General features: G+C 41.7%; 1 protein-coding gene across 1 annotated transcript in view; it reads right to left on the bottom strand.

The window, feature by feature from the left end:
• Positions 1-4,235: 4,235 nt before the first annotated feature.
• Positions 4,236-18,109, bottom strand: part of Fuss (SKI family transcriptional corepressor fussel) — a 29,192-nt gene continuing 15,318 nt past the window's right edge. The window contains exons 6-7 of the mRNA XM_076789346.1: positions 5,794-5,923; positions 4,236-4,573 (exon numbers count right to left, since the gene is read on the bottom strand). Of these exons, the coding sequence (XP_076645461.1) occupies positions 4,344-4,573; positions 5,794-5,923 (360 nt within the window). The 3' untranslated portion in view covers positions 4,236-4,343. The remainder of the gene's footprint in view (positions 4,574-5,793; positions 5,924-18,109) is intronic.

The following is an 18,109-nucleotide window of genomic DNA, read 5'->3' as shown; positions in this document are numbered from 1 at the left end:
TTGTTGCTCCTGTTCTCGAGGAAAACTTGCCGGCCGGCTTTTCCTTCGTTCGAACGAAAAGTCGAATTACTTTCTCGCAGAGATACAATACCAGTCAGCGCTGGTTTCGCGTCCCGTAACAGGAGGGTCGATTTTACTAATGCACGAGAGGGGGGCATCGGGTAAGCGGCTTACCCCCTGCAATTAAAATGTTTCTTTAAATACACAGCTTGCCCGAGACCCGTTGCAGATGACTGAAACTTGTGCTTCAATCCATGCTCGTTATACCGGCACGTCCTATAGGTTCGCTCCTTCGCTTGCGCGCGGTTAAAAATGCGATTCTTTTTTTCGGGGACTTTTGCCAGCCACAAAGAACGCCACCTCGCGAATAATGGTGCTCGAAACATTCATCAACCCCATTCGCTTCCATTCACAAGAATCGTCAAGAGTCATTTTAGGTTGTCCATATTATCTGCATTTTTCTGCCCCCGATAAAATTATTGACTTTGCTGTTCCTGTCTGCGTTCTACCGTCTGAAACCACTGAGGGTTGAATACGACTCGGGAAAATAATTGTTTAAATATTCCCGGAATAGTGTTGGGTTAATCGTTGTAATTTTTTCGATTTTTAATTTGTGAATAGTATAATCGATTGTAGAGGACATTCTTGAGCTAGTTTAATTGTCTGCTTCCAATGAAATCCTATCTTCTATGGACTGTGGATTCGAAAAAATAATTATTTAAAAATGATTACAATTGTTGTAAGTCAACGAATCCTGGTCATACAAGAACTTCAATTAATCATATTAATTGAAGTTCTACAGATTCTAAAATCATTGAGCATCGAATCGTATTCAGAAAAGCAATTTCTTCAAAATTATAGCAGTTATAAGTGTGTTTAGAAGAAAGACATGTCTAATTTTATAATTTTTCTGTTCTTTGTTTATTTTCTTTTGTCGAGGACTCGTTTCTGCGACGATCCAAGATTGAAGCAAGTCTCGTGCTCGTACAAATATTTCTCGTTTCGGGGCTGTAGCCTTTATGGGGGCACGTGAACCTGTATCGTCGGGACGTGAGGTAGTTACGGGAAAAATCGGCGAGGAAAATCCACTCGCACTTGTAGATTCCTCCCGAGAGGCAACGCAGACTATGCTCGCGATGCCAATTTGCCGGAACATTAGCCGCGGAGGATATTTCCTTTCCACGACGCCTATTATTGACGTAGCCTGTTCACAATCGGCTGTAATCAATTGTGTTTCTAGCACTGACGCTCGCCTGTTTTGCAAATAAATTGTACGAGTCCGTGGAGCTCCTCCGATAACAAATTTTGGAAATAATGTCTGCCTGAATACTTGTTCTTCAGGCACTGTCTTCCATTCGTGTGCATTCGTATTGTACCGAAAAAATTGAAATGCGTATCAACGAAAATTGATTGGATTTTTTTGAGTTCGTGCCAGAGGACTATTTCCTGTTGGTGCAAGGAATTTTTGAATGCAACTGATTCTCTTACACTTTCGAAAAAAGTTTAAATTAAGAATGGCACCGAATGTCAAAAAGGGTATTCCTCTGTCTAAATTAATTTTTTATTCAAAGTACCAGTAAAGAACTATTATTTCTGAATGTATTCCCTTGGCAATAGCAAAATCTAACCTCTTGTAATGCAACAAATTTTTCAATTTGTCGCTTTTTAAGATTTTCAGCCAGCCAGGATTTTTAAGCTTCGTTAAAACATAATTTTGACACATAAAGACTATACGAGGCAGAATAAAAATTATTCTCACAAGGCTGAAGTGACATGTAGAGCAGAATAAAAATTATTCTTACAAGATTGAAGTGGGATGCGAGGCAGAATAATTATTTTCAGAAGGTTCAAATAAAAGGCAGCTTTCCCAGATCCCGGAGGCAAGTCTGGCCGAAGAAACTTCGAAGACGGGGAGTTTTTCGCTTCCAGAATGGGACGTAAGTACCATATGTGGTCGAAATCTGAAATTTCGCTGACGATCGTCCGGGGACTGCGGAACCTGTATCCGTTAAGGGTTTCTGCTCATTGGAGCGTCCTTGCGTGCCAGGCGGGAGAGCTCCCCGAGGATTTCGCAGCAGGGATATATCCACCGACCAAGATTACACCGTTCATTCTGCTGCACACTAGTTTCTCCAGTAATTGAAACGGATTTGTTTCTTTTCGACAATATACGATCGATTAGCATTCAGCGAAATCCTGTCGCATGTTTCTTTTTCCACCCCCGAACGCTCGAACAGGGACAAGTCTCAGCTACGAGTCGAGTAACAGACCTGCCAATTGTTATATTTTATTGTCTTTAACACCTTGCCGAACGAGTCATGAAGATATTTTAAACAAAGCTTACTTTACATGGATGGTGTGTCTTTCTATTAGGACGAAATGAAATTCTGTTCTTCGCTAATTAATGTTTAAGTATTAAGATAAATGCACCTGTACAATAAATACCAATTATCTTCTCTCTTCTGCTGGAAAATCTTCCGCGAAAGGAAAACAAAGAAGTTGTGATCATTGTAGTCAAGAAAATGTTGCGAGGAATTAGGTACTGTAAGATGTACTGTAATTTCAGTCAGTTCGTGTTATCAGATATGAAGAACCTAGAAAATTATTCAAGAAAATATCCATTACCGTAGGACCTTTCGTACGATTCTGAACAGCGATTGAACAGAAAATGGCGTTGAAAGGTTCGGTGTCCAAAATAGCAAAAATTAAGAGCGGTTTCCCGGAATTTTCGAAGTCCCTAAAAATCGTTAAAGGAAGGGTTCAAGTATAAAGCAAAAATAGTTGAAGGTTTAATTTCCCTGAGACCTGTCGCGCGATCCTGAATATCGTCTAAAAAGAAAATGGCGTTGAAAGGTTGAGAAAGGCCGCGGGGAGCGTAGAAATGAGAATCAAGAAAATTACAAGGGTACACCAGTGATCAAGATCTTTTATTGTTAATTGAGTTACACATAGTGTTTCCGCATGCTTGTGAACTACTTGTTAGATTTGAGTGCTGGCGACGATCTACACGGCGTTTTCTTACAGCAGTGCTTATACACACCGGTCTCTACGTTTGAAAAGCGGAAGTTTCTTCGGACAATTTCGGCTATTCCCGATCGACGTCGAGATCGTCGTCGAAACGCAACAGTTCCGGACGACGAAGAAAAGCAGAACCCGGACGGCTGCATAAACGATATCGCCTCGAGACGTCGTCCTCGGATGCTCTTCTCGAGATCCTCACCCGTCGGAGGATGCTGCTGCTATCTGCGCAGCCTCGTTCGCTCAAGAGGATAATAATCGTAAAGAGTATATTGCACGGTATATCGGCTCACGGGGGAACCAATTTCAAGCAGCGTTGCGCCCCTCGGTGCATTAAATATAGCGATTACAATTTTCGTTTCCCTACACCCCCTCTCCTTACCACCTCCAACCCTCTCATTCCGACCGTAGCCGAAAAATCGAAAACGCGCGCCACGCTCGCAAAATAATTATTCGCGCGTTCACCTATCGGATAATTACACCGGCGGAAATATTTATCGTTTCGCTCGAGTGCCCGAATAATCTCGCATCGCTAGACTGCGGATGTTTAGGCGAGTTCGACACGAAATCCGGAAGTCGCAACGTTCTCCTCTCGCCGAACCTTCTTATTTTACAGTGCTGTAGGTCGTGGCACGTGAATGCGCGATTTTTGCAGTCTGCGTGCTCGAACAATCTCGACTTTATGCGGAATTGAAGAAGGTTTTATCCATTCGATCTTCAAACGAAATGCTGCATCGGATCTATGTTCTGTTAGCTGTTAGACGAATTCAGGGAGAAGCGAAGAAAATTCTGTTAACCCTCAGCACTCCGATCATTATCATTATTCGTTAAACATTTCGGTAGTGTGCGAGTAAATTCTATCGTTTGCGTATGTGTAACATGAAAAATATATAGAAGGGAAATATTGTAAGTCAGAAGAAATGTTTCGTTTTGGAGTTAAAATAGCTTCGAGTGCGAAGGGTCAATACGCTCGAACCTGAGATTTTACAATTTACTACTGAACTGCCGATTTCAAGCATTTATCGCAAAAATGCTGTTGCATTATTTTCACCTCTACAAAATCATTGAAAAAAGAAGTGAGCATCCTGTACCTCGCGGTTAATGCAGACAATTCTTATTTCGGATACAAATTTCGCAATCTATTCATCACTAGCGACAGCGAGAAACGAACAAATAAATTAACATGTACAGAATCAACTTTATGCAGCTCTCTCTCTCGTGTCCATGGAAATAAATCGAGTGACTCTTTACCGAACGAATGATTTGAGCATTGTAATCGCAAGCAGGTCCGCATTCACGCGACACGAGATCTTTACCTGAACGTCTTAGCAATAATCGTCGCTACGATGTCTTTTCGCATTCAGTTCTCTGCCGTCGTCGTTCTCCCGCAGTTTCTCAATGTTCTCGTGGTCTCTCTCTCTCTTCCTCCCTCTTTCCCTGCGATATTCGACCGCGTCGATAGCGGACGCAGACGGACTGTGAATCTGCCCGTAAAATATTCCGCGTGAATGGCAGGCCGAACAATCCGTTCCCGTTCGATCCGTCGGCTCGTTTCCTGCAATCATCATTGTTGGAAATTAACAAAATTCCCCCGGCCCCGTTCGGCCGCGAGACAAACAAATTTTTCGCAAAAACCGTCCCGTTTGTTCATTCAAATTGGATGAGTAATGAACCGGCGAACGAAACGAGCGAAAAGATTAGCGGGCACCGGTGGATTCGCGATGATTAAAGCAGAGTCGTCATCGATTTTTCGAGCGGCCCGCAGAATTAAATGATTTTGGTGCACAGTTAACGATTATAATTGTCTGACGATCCCGATAAATTTCAGATTTTTGTAAGTCATTTTATAGACGATGCAAGTACAATACACGAAAACGAATATCTTGTTCAGTCTGCGTTCCGATTTTTCGAAATCATTTTACCAATACAGGAATTACAGTGTAGAAGATATATTTTTTTAATAGAACAGGGGTCGAACGAAAACATAGCGAAATAAAATAATATTTTGCAACCGTGCAATTTCTTCGTGGACGAATTTGTTGGCCAGTTTTCGTGGGATTTCGGCATTAATTATGGGACACGCGTAACGTACGCGCATCGGCGATCGAATAAACGGGAGCCGGAATGAAAGGAGGTGCAACATGAAAGGGATCGCGTTTAGGTTGGACCATTCGCGAATTCCGTATCGCAGAAACGCGCAAGCGTCGCCGTAGAATCACGCCTCCTCACAGTGAGGAGTCCATCCGCAACCCCTTCTCGCATTATTACAAGCTCTAAGACCCACCCCCTCTGTCTGATATCAAGGCAACCCTCCGTTTTCAGTTAACACTCCGGTCGCGACTAATTACTCCAATTAATTGAAACTCCGATCTCGCCGTGAACCACTCGTGCCACGCTAATTACTAATTACTAATATTAGGCCGGCATGGTCAGAAATGCCGGGGAATTAACCGCTAACTAAGCGACGTTTACCATTTCCATTGCGGTTCGTATGGTAATTATTTTGCGGCAAAATTTTCACAAAATAACCCCGACCGAACGTTTGCTAATCTGTCATCCCGTTTATCCTGTTTGGCGATCGCTTATTTCGCGTAACTATACCGCCTTCTTTTAATCACAGATACTATTTGCCACAGAAAACATTAAATAGGTTCGGAACAATGATTGTTAATTTTAGAGAACTATGCGGCCATCATTCGTGGAAACAATGTCAAAAATACAAATATAATTCATGCTGTTTTGTACAATTCATTTAGTGATACGATTATGCGTTACCTTTCAGTGCGCTCAGATGTCGATAAAAATTGTTTCCCTGCCAGTTTTCAGGACTTCTCTCGGATTGAATTTCGGGTTTCACATCGCGCATGGCCGCCGCTTCCTCTGCAATTTTTTCTGCTTCTCGTTCCTGCAACAGATCGCAATTTTCCCGTTCAGTGAGTAATCATTGAACGATTAAAAAATTGTCAACATAGTCGAAAGCTGCCTATAAACCCTGGCAAATTTAATCTGATTACTTTGGTACTGTTTGCAGCGAACTGATCATTGCGAGAACCTGAAACTACCCTTGTGATAGAAAATGGGAGCTGGATTGTTGTTTTTTCTTCCGGTTTGTTATGCTTCCACGTTGTTTGAAACAGACGGAGAAACATAAACATACTTTCGTTACCATCTCGCCACAACTTCCTCCGGCTAATGACCTTGCGAGCAAGACCCGGCAAAATGGACGACCATCCAATCATCCTGAATAACCACTCAGTTATGCAACGATGGCCACAATCCTGTCGATGTGTTGTGACCAACGTCGCGTCGGTTTGCTTGACATGCCAATCTACGATCTAAACGCGGGGCACCTGTGCGAGGACGGTGGGGCGCCTTATTTAATGTTCCCGCCCGATAGCAATCGTGAAATTACTTAAATTAATTTAATCCCTCGGCTACGCGCCGATCGATTCCCATAAATTATTCACCATCGCGGAAGTCAATGGGAAATTCGCTTTCGACCCTTAGCGACATCCTGGGACGAACAATTCCTCGCCAAAACATTATTAGAACTTACATTTTCCCACTAAATAATTATTAGAACTTTTAATTCCTCGCGAAAAAATTATTGGATGAAAATTAGTGAAAAATTAAAAACAGGACATAAATCGAACACAGATTTTAGACCTCGATTAGTAGGATGGGGTTTCTCAGACTTTATATTATAATTTTTATATTTTTGTGAGCAACAATTTGAGAAGCTTTTCGAAGAATCAAGTAATTAAAACATGTTACATCGTGTGATATTATTTCAGGGCAATAACGTGTTTAAATGGATTGCTCGCTCGGCTCGGGTTGTCCCTCCTCGTCCCATCGATCTTTCTGATAAGATCCACCGATTAAATCAATTCGCTGAAAGTGGCGCGTGACGGATGTTATTTAAAAATCACCGTTCGTCCAGACTTTCGTGACCGGTGGCTCGCGAAAAGTAAAAATGTCGGGGAAACGGCACGCGAGGATGCATTTTTAACGTGATTCAGTCGGGCACCCTATAGAATATTATTTATTTCTCCATTTTATCCAAAATTAGAATGCTAACGTCAACGGAACATCTCTTGCCCATCTGTCTAAACTTTAATCTAACAATATAACATACCTGCCGCAATAATCGAGGAGGTAGTAAAACAACCTCTTAGCTTATTTTTAATTTAATTTTAGTCTAACGCCAGTAAAAAATTGAAACAATTGAGGACGTAGCGAAACAACACTTAGCTCATTTTCAAGTTAATTCAGCCGGAGATGTAAAAACAAATTTCTTTTGCTGTCAAATTGTGTTTTAATGAATTTCTTTAAATGCTAACAGAAACATTTCGCCATCTTGACATTCGAAATGTACAGAGGTGAGAACAAACAGAATATTCGTTCATTTCGAATCGATAATTTTCTGGAAAATATAATAGCGTACGCATTAAAGAGATGTTCTTCGTCAGAGTTCACAGAACAAAATGGCGCGAGCATGATCGTTCGGAAGCGGACGTTCCAGTAAAAAAATGCGCGCTATTACTCGACGTAATATGTTACGGCCGCGTTTTTCTCATTCGGAAAAGCGATTTAACACCGGCAATTGTTGATCGAAAGTAATTTCTATCCTTGAGCGCCGCTGCCTGGGAACAATGTCGATGGAATCGCCATTCGAGATGCACGATTCGAGATACCGGTGTTCTCAAAGTGGCCTGGCAAAGCCGATTGCCGAGCGTGACGCTTCCTGCCGCCGCAAATGAAATATTCATCCCTGGCAGCTACTATGATTATATTGTCACGTAACGCTGTACAAAAGCTACGCCGATTACATTTACTTTGTTACCCGCGAGAGATTGGTCACCGTTGTTAACGACGCTCTATATCGGCGTTAATGCCCGCCATGCACGTCGCCGGAATTCAACAGACTCCAGCCTTAATTTTCCTTCGAGCGGAACTGGAATATTTGAGTTTTTAATCGAACAAATGGAGCAAATATTAGTAAGCACGTGTATTGTGTACTCGCGTGATACGATGACATTATGCTAGTGGTATTTAGGTGCTACGCCGGAAATGACCGTATACGTTTTAAAGAAAACATTTATTATCCGTATTGCCGTAGGAAATTATTTTGGAAATTGTTGCTCCGGTCGATTAGAATTTTCAACAGTATTTTCGAACAGTACTTTCTGCAAATTTCTGTGTTCAACAAATGGTCAAAAATGTACCTTATCGTAAGTAGTAATGTATTCTAGTTTACTGTAAAAAATTAATGTTCGTGACCGATCAATCTGCGGTAAAATGCCAGAAGTTGCGCAACAGCCGCGTTAAAGGATGCGGCAAGATTTTATTTATTTCTAGAAAAAAAAAAAGAAGCGTTTATAAATTATGGAAGTCAACATCGACCTGGCAGCATTGAACACCAGATAGCATCGGAGGGTTTGAGAATGCGTTCGCCGTCGAGCAGGTGTTCGATGGAGAAAGATACCCCGATAGACATCCTTACGATCGTCACATATGTTGCCGATAATATCCGTGCAACCTCGACGCATTGTGAGCATGATCCTAGCGGTGAATTCGCTCCTCGCGACGGATCGATTGGGCACGGTGAGCTGTGTATCTTTGCTCCGTATGCTTCAGAACTAATGAGAATTAACGTCGCAGCTATCATCCTGCTCGACAAACTCACCCCTTCGTGCCCATAGCGTTTTGTTGTCGAAACGGTATCGATTTTTGACAATTGGCTCAGTGTTTTGTGTCCTTTCTTAACACACTGCTTTGTTGTACATTAGGCTGTTGACCCTTTTTTAGACCCTTAGTACTCGAGCGACGACTCTGAGGCGCCACTAAAAATTTCTATAATGCAAAAATGCTCTTTAATGTAAAATTACAAAATGAAAGAATTTCCATTTTATTTGATTAAAACAAAATGGAAATATTCTAAGTCGAAAGAAATGTTTGGTTTTAGAGTTAAAATAGCTCCTACTGCAAAGGGTTAATCAAGAGATGTTAAATGGTACCTTGTTAACACTTTGACTGCCATACCAGAAACCTCATAAAGCCATAAAATCAAAGTAAGTTATTTAACGAGATAAAAATTGAAAAAAATTAAATGCATGACATTGAGTAGTCCCCCAACTTTCTTGCATTTTACAGATCCTAATCAAGTTTGGTACGATGAATATATTAACGTAAAAATTCATTTAACACCACACACCACATTCATTTTTCACCTGTAGAAATAATTCCGTCACCCAAATATGGGTGACATGGCGGTCAACGTGTTAATCATTTAAATGTTAACTTGTCCAATTTAGTTTGACTATTCTTCCGTTTTTCTCAAGTTGACAATTCACATAATTCAGCCAGCAAATAGTGGTCTTAATAAGAAAAGAGTTCAATAGCAACTTCCAAGCATTAAAATGGACAAAAATAAATATTTAAATAGTATTTATGCCGGATCAAGATCTATGAACTTGATGAATCTTTCTGTTGTATGTAGACTGACCGAATGCACAAATTTTTAGGCGAAGGAATCAAAAAGTGGAGTTGGAATTTCCTCGACTAACGGGAGGAATAAGGGATGATTTATAAGGTTCAATTATCCTGTAGATATCGAGTGGAGGCTCCTCCGAGACACCAGCCACGTACAAACGAAAGATAAATAACTCGGTCTTATCCGGGAGAGGTAGCATCTAAACGTGCGCCTCGTAGAAGCAACAAATCCTAGACGTTTTTTGGACGTCCTATCGCGTGTTGCTCCCGTGGGTAAATCGTCCGAAAGATAGATCCTCGGCTAAAGAAAGGGGGCGGGGGGGGGGGGGGGGATGAGAGGATACAGGAAACAGAAAACGATCGTGAAAATCCACACCACGAATCTTAGCTGATCATCCAGTTATTGTATTGCCCGCACGTGACGCCATTTGCTCGGAAATAGAGAAGTTAGACGGTCCCACGAAAATGGAAGAAAATCGGGAAATTGATAAGCGAAATACGTGAATCAACAATTCAATGAACGTACATTATACCTTTCCCTAAACAATGTCTTCGAAAATGTTTCCGACGAAAAGGCGAAAGGTAAAAGTAAAACGAGCTTCTAAATTCAATTCAAATGATTGAAGAAGAGATAGGGGATTAATATCTCGGCTAGACTTTCACAAGACTAATCAACGGTTCAACAAACCTCCGTTACACCCTCCTAAGTAACAAAATACAAAATATCTGCAATGAAAAGAAGACAAAAGTGAGTAACCCTTTAAATTCAAAGGGATGAAGATCTCAGGAATGAGAATGCCCTAAGGACCTCCGGCCAAACAGTCCACATTAGGCTCAATACCATCAAGAACTCGAAGCGCAAAATGTTCTCAGCAAACAGATAAATAAATACAGGGATCCTACGGGGGGGATGAACATGTTCTAAAAATCTTGAGTCCACATTAGGTATGCCCAAGAACTCAAAGTGTAAAAAGCGCCCGGTTAACAGATAAATAAACACAGGGGTCCGAGGGATGAAACAGTTGCGGCAAAGGGGGGGGGTGAACATGTTCTACAAATCTTGAGTCCACATTAGGCCCAGTATGCCCAAGAACTCAAAGTGTAAAAATCGTCCGGTAAACGGATAAATAAACACAGGGGTCCGAGGGATGAAAAAGTTGCAGTACAGGGAGGGGGGAGGGGATGAAGATCTCCACTTGCGGATGAGTTCCGCGTTCTCCCATTTGTAACTCCGTTCACCCGGCAAAGTAGGTAGAAATCCTTTCCCGCCCCCATCATCGGAGCCCCGGCCTCGCTTATCTATCCCTGCCGCGTTCCTCTAGCTCCTCTCTATCCTCACCCCCGTCCGGGGGTTGCGGGGGTGGCGTTTTCCAGGTTGGCGAGGACCTGCACACAGGCCAGCACAGGCAGCGGCAGCATCGCCAGATCGAAAACCCGACACGCTCGTCTGCCTCTGTACCAGCCAGCCCATCCTCGCATTATGGCTCGCTCAATTGTTTCAGCCCCGTTGATCCAATAAAGGATTACGGAGAAACAATCGTAGCGTGCGCCAACATCCCCCTCCGGTCGCTATACCTCCACCCTCTGCGGAACTGATTCGTTCGTTCGTTCGTTCGTTCGTTCGTTGGTTCGTTCGTTCGTTCGTTCCTGTACACGATGGATTTTACTGAAACGGCAAAAGTTCCGACCATTATGGATATGTTTCACGGTGGACGCGTTCTTTTTCTTCCTCTCGCTCCAACCCCCGTCCCACGGGTTCAACAGCAACCCCGGAAAGATACATGGGAACACAACTCTTTGTTCCACGTCGATTAAATTTTGATCGACCGTGGTTTTCCTACCGATAGCCCCCTTTTCTTCCTTCAATCTGCTTCTATGCGGGGTCAGGGTTAATTTCTTGCCGTCGACGACTTATTAACCCTTTGCACTCGAGTGGTGACTCTGAAGCGCCACTAGAAATTATTGTGGCATTATTTCAAAGAAATTGCAACAAATATTAGAAAATATTTGTTACTTTACAAAATTTGTATTTAATAGATCACTAAACGTTTAAATATTGTATGTGGAAATCGGATCAGTTTCGTATGAATAAAATATTCCAAGACGGAAGAAAAAGTTAGTTTTAGAATAAAAATAGCACCGAGTGCAAAGGGTTAATTTAAGCCTGACTTGGTCGGGTGACGAGGTACTGATACCAGAAGAACGAAGTACCAGGACTGTCTAATGCTTTATAAAAATTATGGAAGGGCAAGTTTTATTTCGATGTAAAATGTTTCCCTTTTCCGAGGGTATTTGCTTCTGTGAGGTGAGGGTTAATTTCTTGTTGTCGACGTCTTATTAATTTAAGCCTGACTTGGTCGGGTGACGAGGTACTGATACCAGAAGAACGAAGTACCAGGACTGTCTAATGCTTTATAAAAATTATGGAAGGGCAAGTTTTATTTCGATGTAAAATGTTTCCCTTTTCCGAGGGTATTTGCTTCTGTGAGGTGAGGGTTGATTTGTTGTCGCCGAGGACTTATTATTTTATGTCTTCGTCAGGTAACGAGGTATTGATACTAGAAGAACGAACAACTGTCTGGTTTGCAATGTTTTGTAAAAATATTTCATATCCTCCAAACAACCCTTTTTTATGGTTTCAATCCTCATGCACTCCCCTGGTTAAAAATTCAACCATTTTCTGAATTGAAGACATGATTTGCGCTTGGTTCAGTCAATTGTGTTTTGTTCACGATTCCACATTTTGAGGTGCAAAATGAAAATAGGTTTAATAATTATAAAACTAAGACTTGTGCTATAACTAGACTGCGGATTTTCATGCAAAGTAGAAATTGTGTGAATTAATTGTAAGATACAGAGGCCACATAGATATTCATACCTTAATTATTTTAATAGGTTAGAAATAATGCCACAGTATTTTTAAATGACTTTAATACATTCATTCCTCGCGTTTGATCTACTCATTCTTGTCGTAAAAGCACAAAATCCGTAGTTTCATTATAAATAATTAAATTTTTAATTTCTGATGGCTCTCGTATTAAAGGCAACGTCGACAGAATTCTTTTTTCAATCACTTAAATACATTCGGTGCTCCCATTCGATCTACTCATACTTGTCATAAAAGCAGAAAATCCGTTTCATTATAAATGATTATACAACGCCAACAGAATTTTATTAGAATTGTTTAGAACAGTTCGATATTTATAAATTTTCATATGGTGGTTCGGAAGAATTGTACAGATTAACAAAGGCGAGAGCAATTTCGTAGACACCGGGGTCAAAATAATGGGATGTAAGCCCGATTTGTGCAAGTTCGGATTGGGTGTGCGAGCTACTCGTCGAGTGCAAAGTTAGTACGCAAAATCGCGTTAGTCGAATCGCTTCCGGCCGACCGATCTTGACCAAATTCATACCGCGGCACGGAATTATGCCAGGGAAATTGATTATGCTGTCTATAATGTCAGCTTTATTCGAGGGCTCGCTCGAACGTGAATTTACCATCCACCCCCCCACTGTTGCTCCTGTTTCAATAACAATTGAAATCTTTCCCAATTTAAGCTCCCCAACGCGTCTCGATCGATTATTAGAAAAAGATTGCTGTCAATGTTACATCCTTTTATCCGACACTTAATGCGCCATTGTGTGGTTATTAAAAATTGGAGAATGTTCAAGAAACTATACGTATGTATAAATACAGTAAGTAAATATTTAATTTAAATAAAAAATACAGTAAGGGGTTTGTCACGATTTTCATATACAGCGCAAAATGAAGTAACATAGAGAAAGATGCGTGTCTAACGACAACAATTAAAGATTGCTCGCCAGACAGGAAAATGATCGACTTCGAATCGTCACAGTACCCTTCGAGGAGTCCAAAGGGAAGTATATCATCGCGAATCTTCGCCTCGCTATGGAAGTGTGGGCGGTGACTGTTGATTTAATTATAATCGTCAGCTCGGACCAGCTCCGCCCAGCAATCTCGAGTTCAACCCGACTTCCATTCTCCGTTTTCCCTCTACTCTTCACCTCCCCCCTCTTTCCCTCTAACTTTCCAAAATATTTTCACCAAATTTCATCCTTTCTGTCGCTCGCAATTCACACCGACAAGAATACTACACGCGATTCGAGCGCGGTTGTCAGAGTTAATTTTCTGGACGGTCCATCAAGGGAGATTCTGCAGAATCGCACCGGGAGAAAAAAGAGAGATGAAAGAAGTACACGCTTAATTATCATAGTTCCTTGGTCTCCTCCGGTGGTTAAAATATCCCCCGGTGGATAAGCCAGGTCGCCATGGCGGCGGGTATTTAAAATTTCAAACACCGTCGGGGATGTTCAACAATTTTTTCGCTTCCAGTGTACACGCGCACACGTACACAGAGGCGTCCCCTAATTTTCCATTCCACTAGGCTCCAATCAATTCGAAATCGCACGATTCGAGGCGCGGGACACGCGAAAAACGGCAATCGACGCATTGATCACCTCCGAAAAATAAATGGAGCCACGTCGATGAAAAGGCGTCGAAATTTCGGTGCATCGGGAATGAAACTCGTTAGCTCCGCTACTGTGTTCACAGTACAGCTGTCCGAATAAGAGGGTTTACGGAAAATTTATTTCACAAGTTCCGGCACCGGAGCCGAGAGAGAATGACGTCCACGGTGATCGGCGAACGTATCGTTTATATCGCGATTTTTCATTACTTTAGAACGTACACGGTTCCCAGACATTTTATCTAGTAATGGAGTGCAAATTATTTTCGTTCCGATCGTCACGTCGAATTTTTACTTTCACTTCGAACGAGGTCGACGTAATATTTATAGAGGAAACTTTGAAGGGTTGAAATGTTACCGGGTTAACTTTCTCCAAACATGGCGGCACAATCGCGCGATATATCAGTCGATTTAATCACAGAGTCCCGAAGGGCTCGATGGGTATAAGGTCAACTGCTGGCATTTCCCGTTGGCGCGGGGAGAAACTTTAACGGTGCTTAAAAATGCCAACTGGATCTCCTTAATTAATGACCGTGCGAGATAGAACGCTAAATGTCAATCTTGTTTGGCCTGGAGACCGACCGGAGTCCCACCATTTTTCGGCTCTGAAATGCTCTACGTTCAACTATACTGATTATTAACCCTTTGCACTCGAAGCTATTTTAACTCCAAAAGGAAACATTTCTTCCGACCTAGAATATTTCCCTTCTATACATTTGTTTTCATGTTATACAGACGAAAATGGTGCGATTTACACGTACAGTATTGAAATGTTTAGTAATTTATTAAATACAACCAAATTTAATAATGCGAAACATATTTTGAATTTTTAGTGGTGCCTTACAGTCACCATTCGAGTGCTAAGGGTTAAAAATTAAACTGTAAAATTAAATTAGTAAATTTATTAAATTAGTAAGTTTAATTATATTAGTAAATTTAATTAAACTAGTAAAATTATACTGATCGTTCAGGCAATTGATCATAGAATCAGGGGAGAATTAAATCTTCAAAATTTTTCAGCTTCAAAGATGTGAATGTTTGTCTGTAAATTGTCTAAATTATCATTTTATGGAATACAATGCCTTGATCCATTTTTCATTACAGGTGGAACAGACTAAAATATTTAAAAAATGAACCTATTGCTATACGATATAAAGAAATAATCGATTCAATAAAATCGTGCATTAAAAAGAACTAACAAAACTGCTATTTAATTTTTAATATTCGTGTCGATTCCTGAAAGCGAAGGGTCTTCAAGAATACAATCTTAATTCTGATCACGTTACTAAGTAGATTTATGAGCTCGAAAACTTCAGCCAGACATACAACGAGTCTACCTGCACCATGGTGAAGAAACTATAAACGTACTTATTGTTTTAAAAAAATTTTAGAATCGTAACCAATCGATTACCGATATTCTCATAGTTGTGTAATTTTTTTAGAAAGAACCAGCTGAAAGACCGAATTGTTTTCTGAATTGCGCAGGTTGTAGCAACGAAGATGGAACGGCAAAGGTTTCCAATGTCAGATTAATGGGCCCGTTTAAAATTCCCGTCGTAAGAGTCGCCGTGGCAAGAAGAACCGGCTGCATAAAAGAAGTTTAACGGTGGCCCCTTCGAAAATCTAATGGCTCTCCAGACGGTCGAAGCGCAATTAAAAGTTGCGGTCGAAACTAACTAAACCCAGAGCCGGGAGTTTGATTTAAACGTTCCCCGGTCCCCGTTCCTCTTCTACGTGACGGCGTTTAATTGCATTTAAATGGACGGGGACGGAAGAAGAGGTCCGCTAGAAACTGTCTTCCGTGCTCTGCTCCTCTAAACCGAAACCCGAGGCGCGCGGCGAAACTGACGCGGCGCCGGATGTTCGTTAATCACGATCGGCCAAAAGGATCTTAATTGACCAGACCGGCATTACAAAACGATAATCGCCTGATCCTTATTTCGGGGCAAGTTCGAATACATCAAACGCTTTCCGCCGTAGCCTTTCGCTTTTATCGACGACGCGGTTTCTTCTATCCGGAGAGCCAAGATGGCGGACGTTGCGGACGACATGCAGGAACACTTCAAAACAATACGAAAATTAAGAGTATTTAGGAACTACTATTTTTTAACCAGTTAGCTGTTGCGACCTCTTTGAAAAATGTGTACCTAAGTTGCGTCGCAAAAATTAACCGCTGTTTGAATCATAGCTGTTTTGACGAGTATACTCGTCGTGACACAAAATATTGCCATTTATTCGTGACGAGTATACTCGTCAAACACAGTTAACTGGTTAATGACCTCTTTTAATGTCTTCTCGCTTTCGTATTTTCAACGCATTACAATCTGGTACATTCAGAAACATCAATTTTAGATCTTCTAATCCTCTTATCGTCAACAGCTATCGTCCAACAAAATTTTCTGTATTTTAGCGAGTTCCTCCACAAAAGTAAAGAACAGAATCCTCTCCCTGTTGGAATTTTAAAAATCAATACGCAGTGTCTTCTTAATCAGACATTAGAAGACAATTTGCAATTTCTTCTTTTAATTTTCCCTGGTTAACTTCCAATCTTTTCCCCATCGTTAGCAACTACGTGCGACAATTTTTAGCAGCGTTCGGCCCAGCATTCGCGTCTTTGAGGGATGACCCATTTATTTGTCGGTGTCTCGGAGTTTTCGCTAAATATTACTTTTGTGCAGGAGGCAGCGTCCTCGAGCGGATTTCGCTCGGGATCGGGAAAAGGAGTCTCGGACGCCGTGAAAATGAAAACACCGGTTTCCCCGGGGTTCCTTTCCGAAGAGGAGCCGACCTGACGAAGCGAGAAATAACTGCAAATAACGTTCGGGGATTACTTAGTTACCGCAATACACTTGCGCGAGCAGGGATGCAGTAACCGGGTTTCCGCTTCCTCTTGTACGTGTACTTTTGTCACGGATCTATCCCGGGCGACATGTTACCCACACACAAACGACAGAGGGAGAGAGAGAGAGAGAGAGAGAGAGAGAGAGATTTTGGCGAGTCTCTTCACAAAGCACGGATCTGCCCCACTCGACACGTTCACCAACAAGGGGGAATTGAAAAGCTGTCTGGCAATTCGGATGGCTTATCCTGGCCTACCCCCTACCCTACTCTTTTTCCTGCCCTACCCCCTCCCTTCCCTCCTTTTTTACGAACCCCTCATTTACTTCTTACGGATAATTATCGCTAATTGTACGCCTTTCGGCGGAGCAAATCGCTCTCATAAGTTTGCGTGGCCGCCATGGAGGAACTGTGCCACTAAAACTACAGTATTGATCATCGTTCCGGGAGACGATGACGCGATGACAGGGTTGTTTCAGTTTTTAAAGGTGTAGGGTTATCGGGAATGCCGAAATTGTCTCGGTGATACCGAATTTATTGTTCAGAAACGGTTAGATCGAATTATTTGGAGCCGGGAGAATGGTAGTTATGTTATATTGTTCCTAACTGACGTCCTTTTGAAATACAGAAATCTTAAATTCCACAGGGAAAGGTACAATGGATGAAGCAACTCATGAAAAAGAAGTGAAATGTAATTCTATGATATTTTACATTTAAAAACAGTAAAGAAGTCGGAGAATTGTTCTGCTTTGACAGCCACCCTTGACGTTCGCCATTTTGTTTGATACTTTACCCATTTCCGAGGGCATTTTTAAAGTGTTTGAACCCCAAAGCAGAATCCAGAGGCGGCAGTAGAGAAGTTGTCAAAATTTGTGCACCACATTGTACACTCGTTCCGCAGAAAAATCCATTTCAGAAAATTTTTAACACACCTCCTTCTTCTGGGCGCTCGTTTAACCTTCAAGAACCTAACGCGGAGAGTGCAGCTACCCTCGTGAAAGTAGCTACGTTCCCGTTTTATTCAATATTGTGCACGGTTTCGAGTGTGTTCAAGGAAAGAGAAGAGCCAAAGGAAAACGCGATTTGGAACAGATAGATGAACTGTGCCATTTCGAATAGAGGAAATAATAATTAATGTCGGAGGACGATTCGATACACGTCCGACCTGTAGGGACGCGTGACGCAACGGACGTCAAAACAACACGGCGGTCGTTCATTTAATTATATCGCCGGGCATAAGTGTATCCACACTATGAGTATATTACATCTAGTCG

The sequence above is a fragment of the Halictus rubicundus genome, chromosome 6 (assembly GCF_050948215.1).
Source record: "Halictus rubicundus isolate RS-2024b chromosome 6, iyHalRubi1_principal, whole genome shotgun sequence".
Classification (NCBI taxonomy): domain Eukaryota; kingdom Metazoa; phylum Arthropoda; class Insecta; order Hymenoptera; family Halictidae; genus Halictus; species Halictus rubicundus.
Note: the sequence above shows the minus strand (reverse complement) of the source record. Positions and strands in the feature narration are given on the sequence as shown.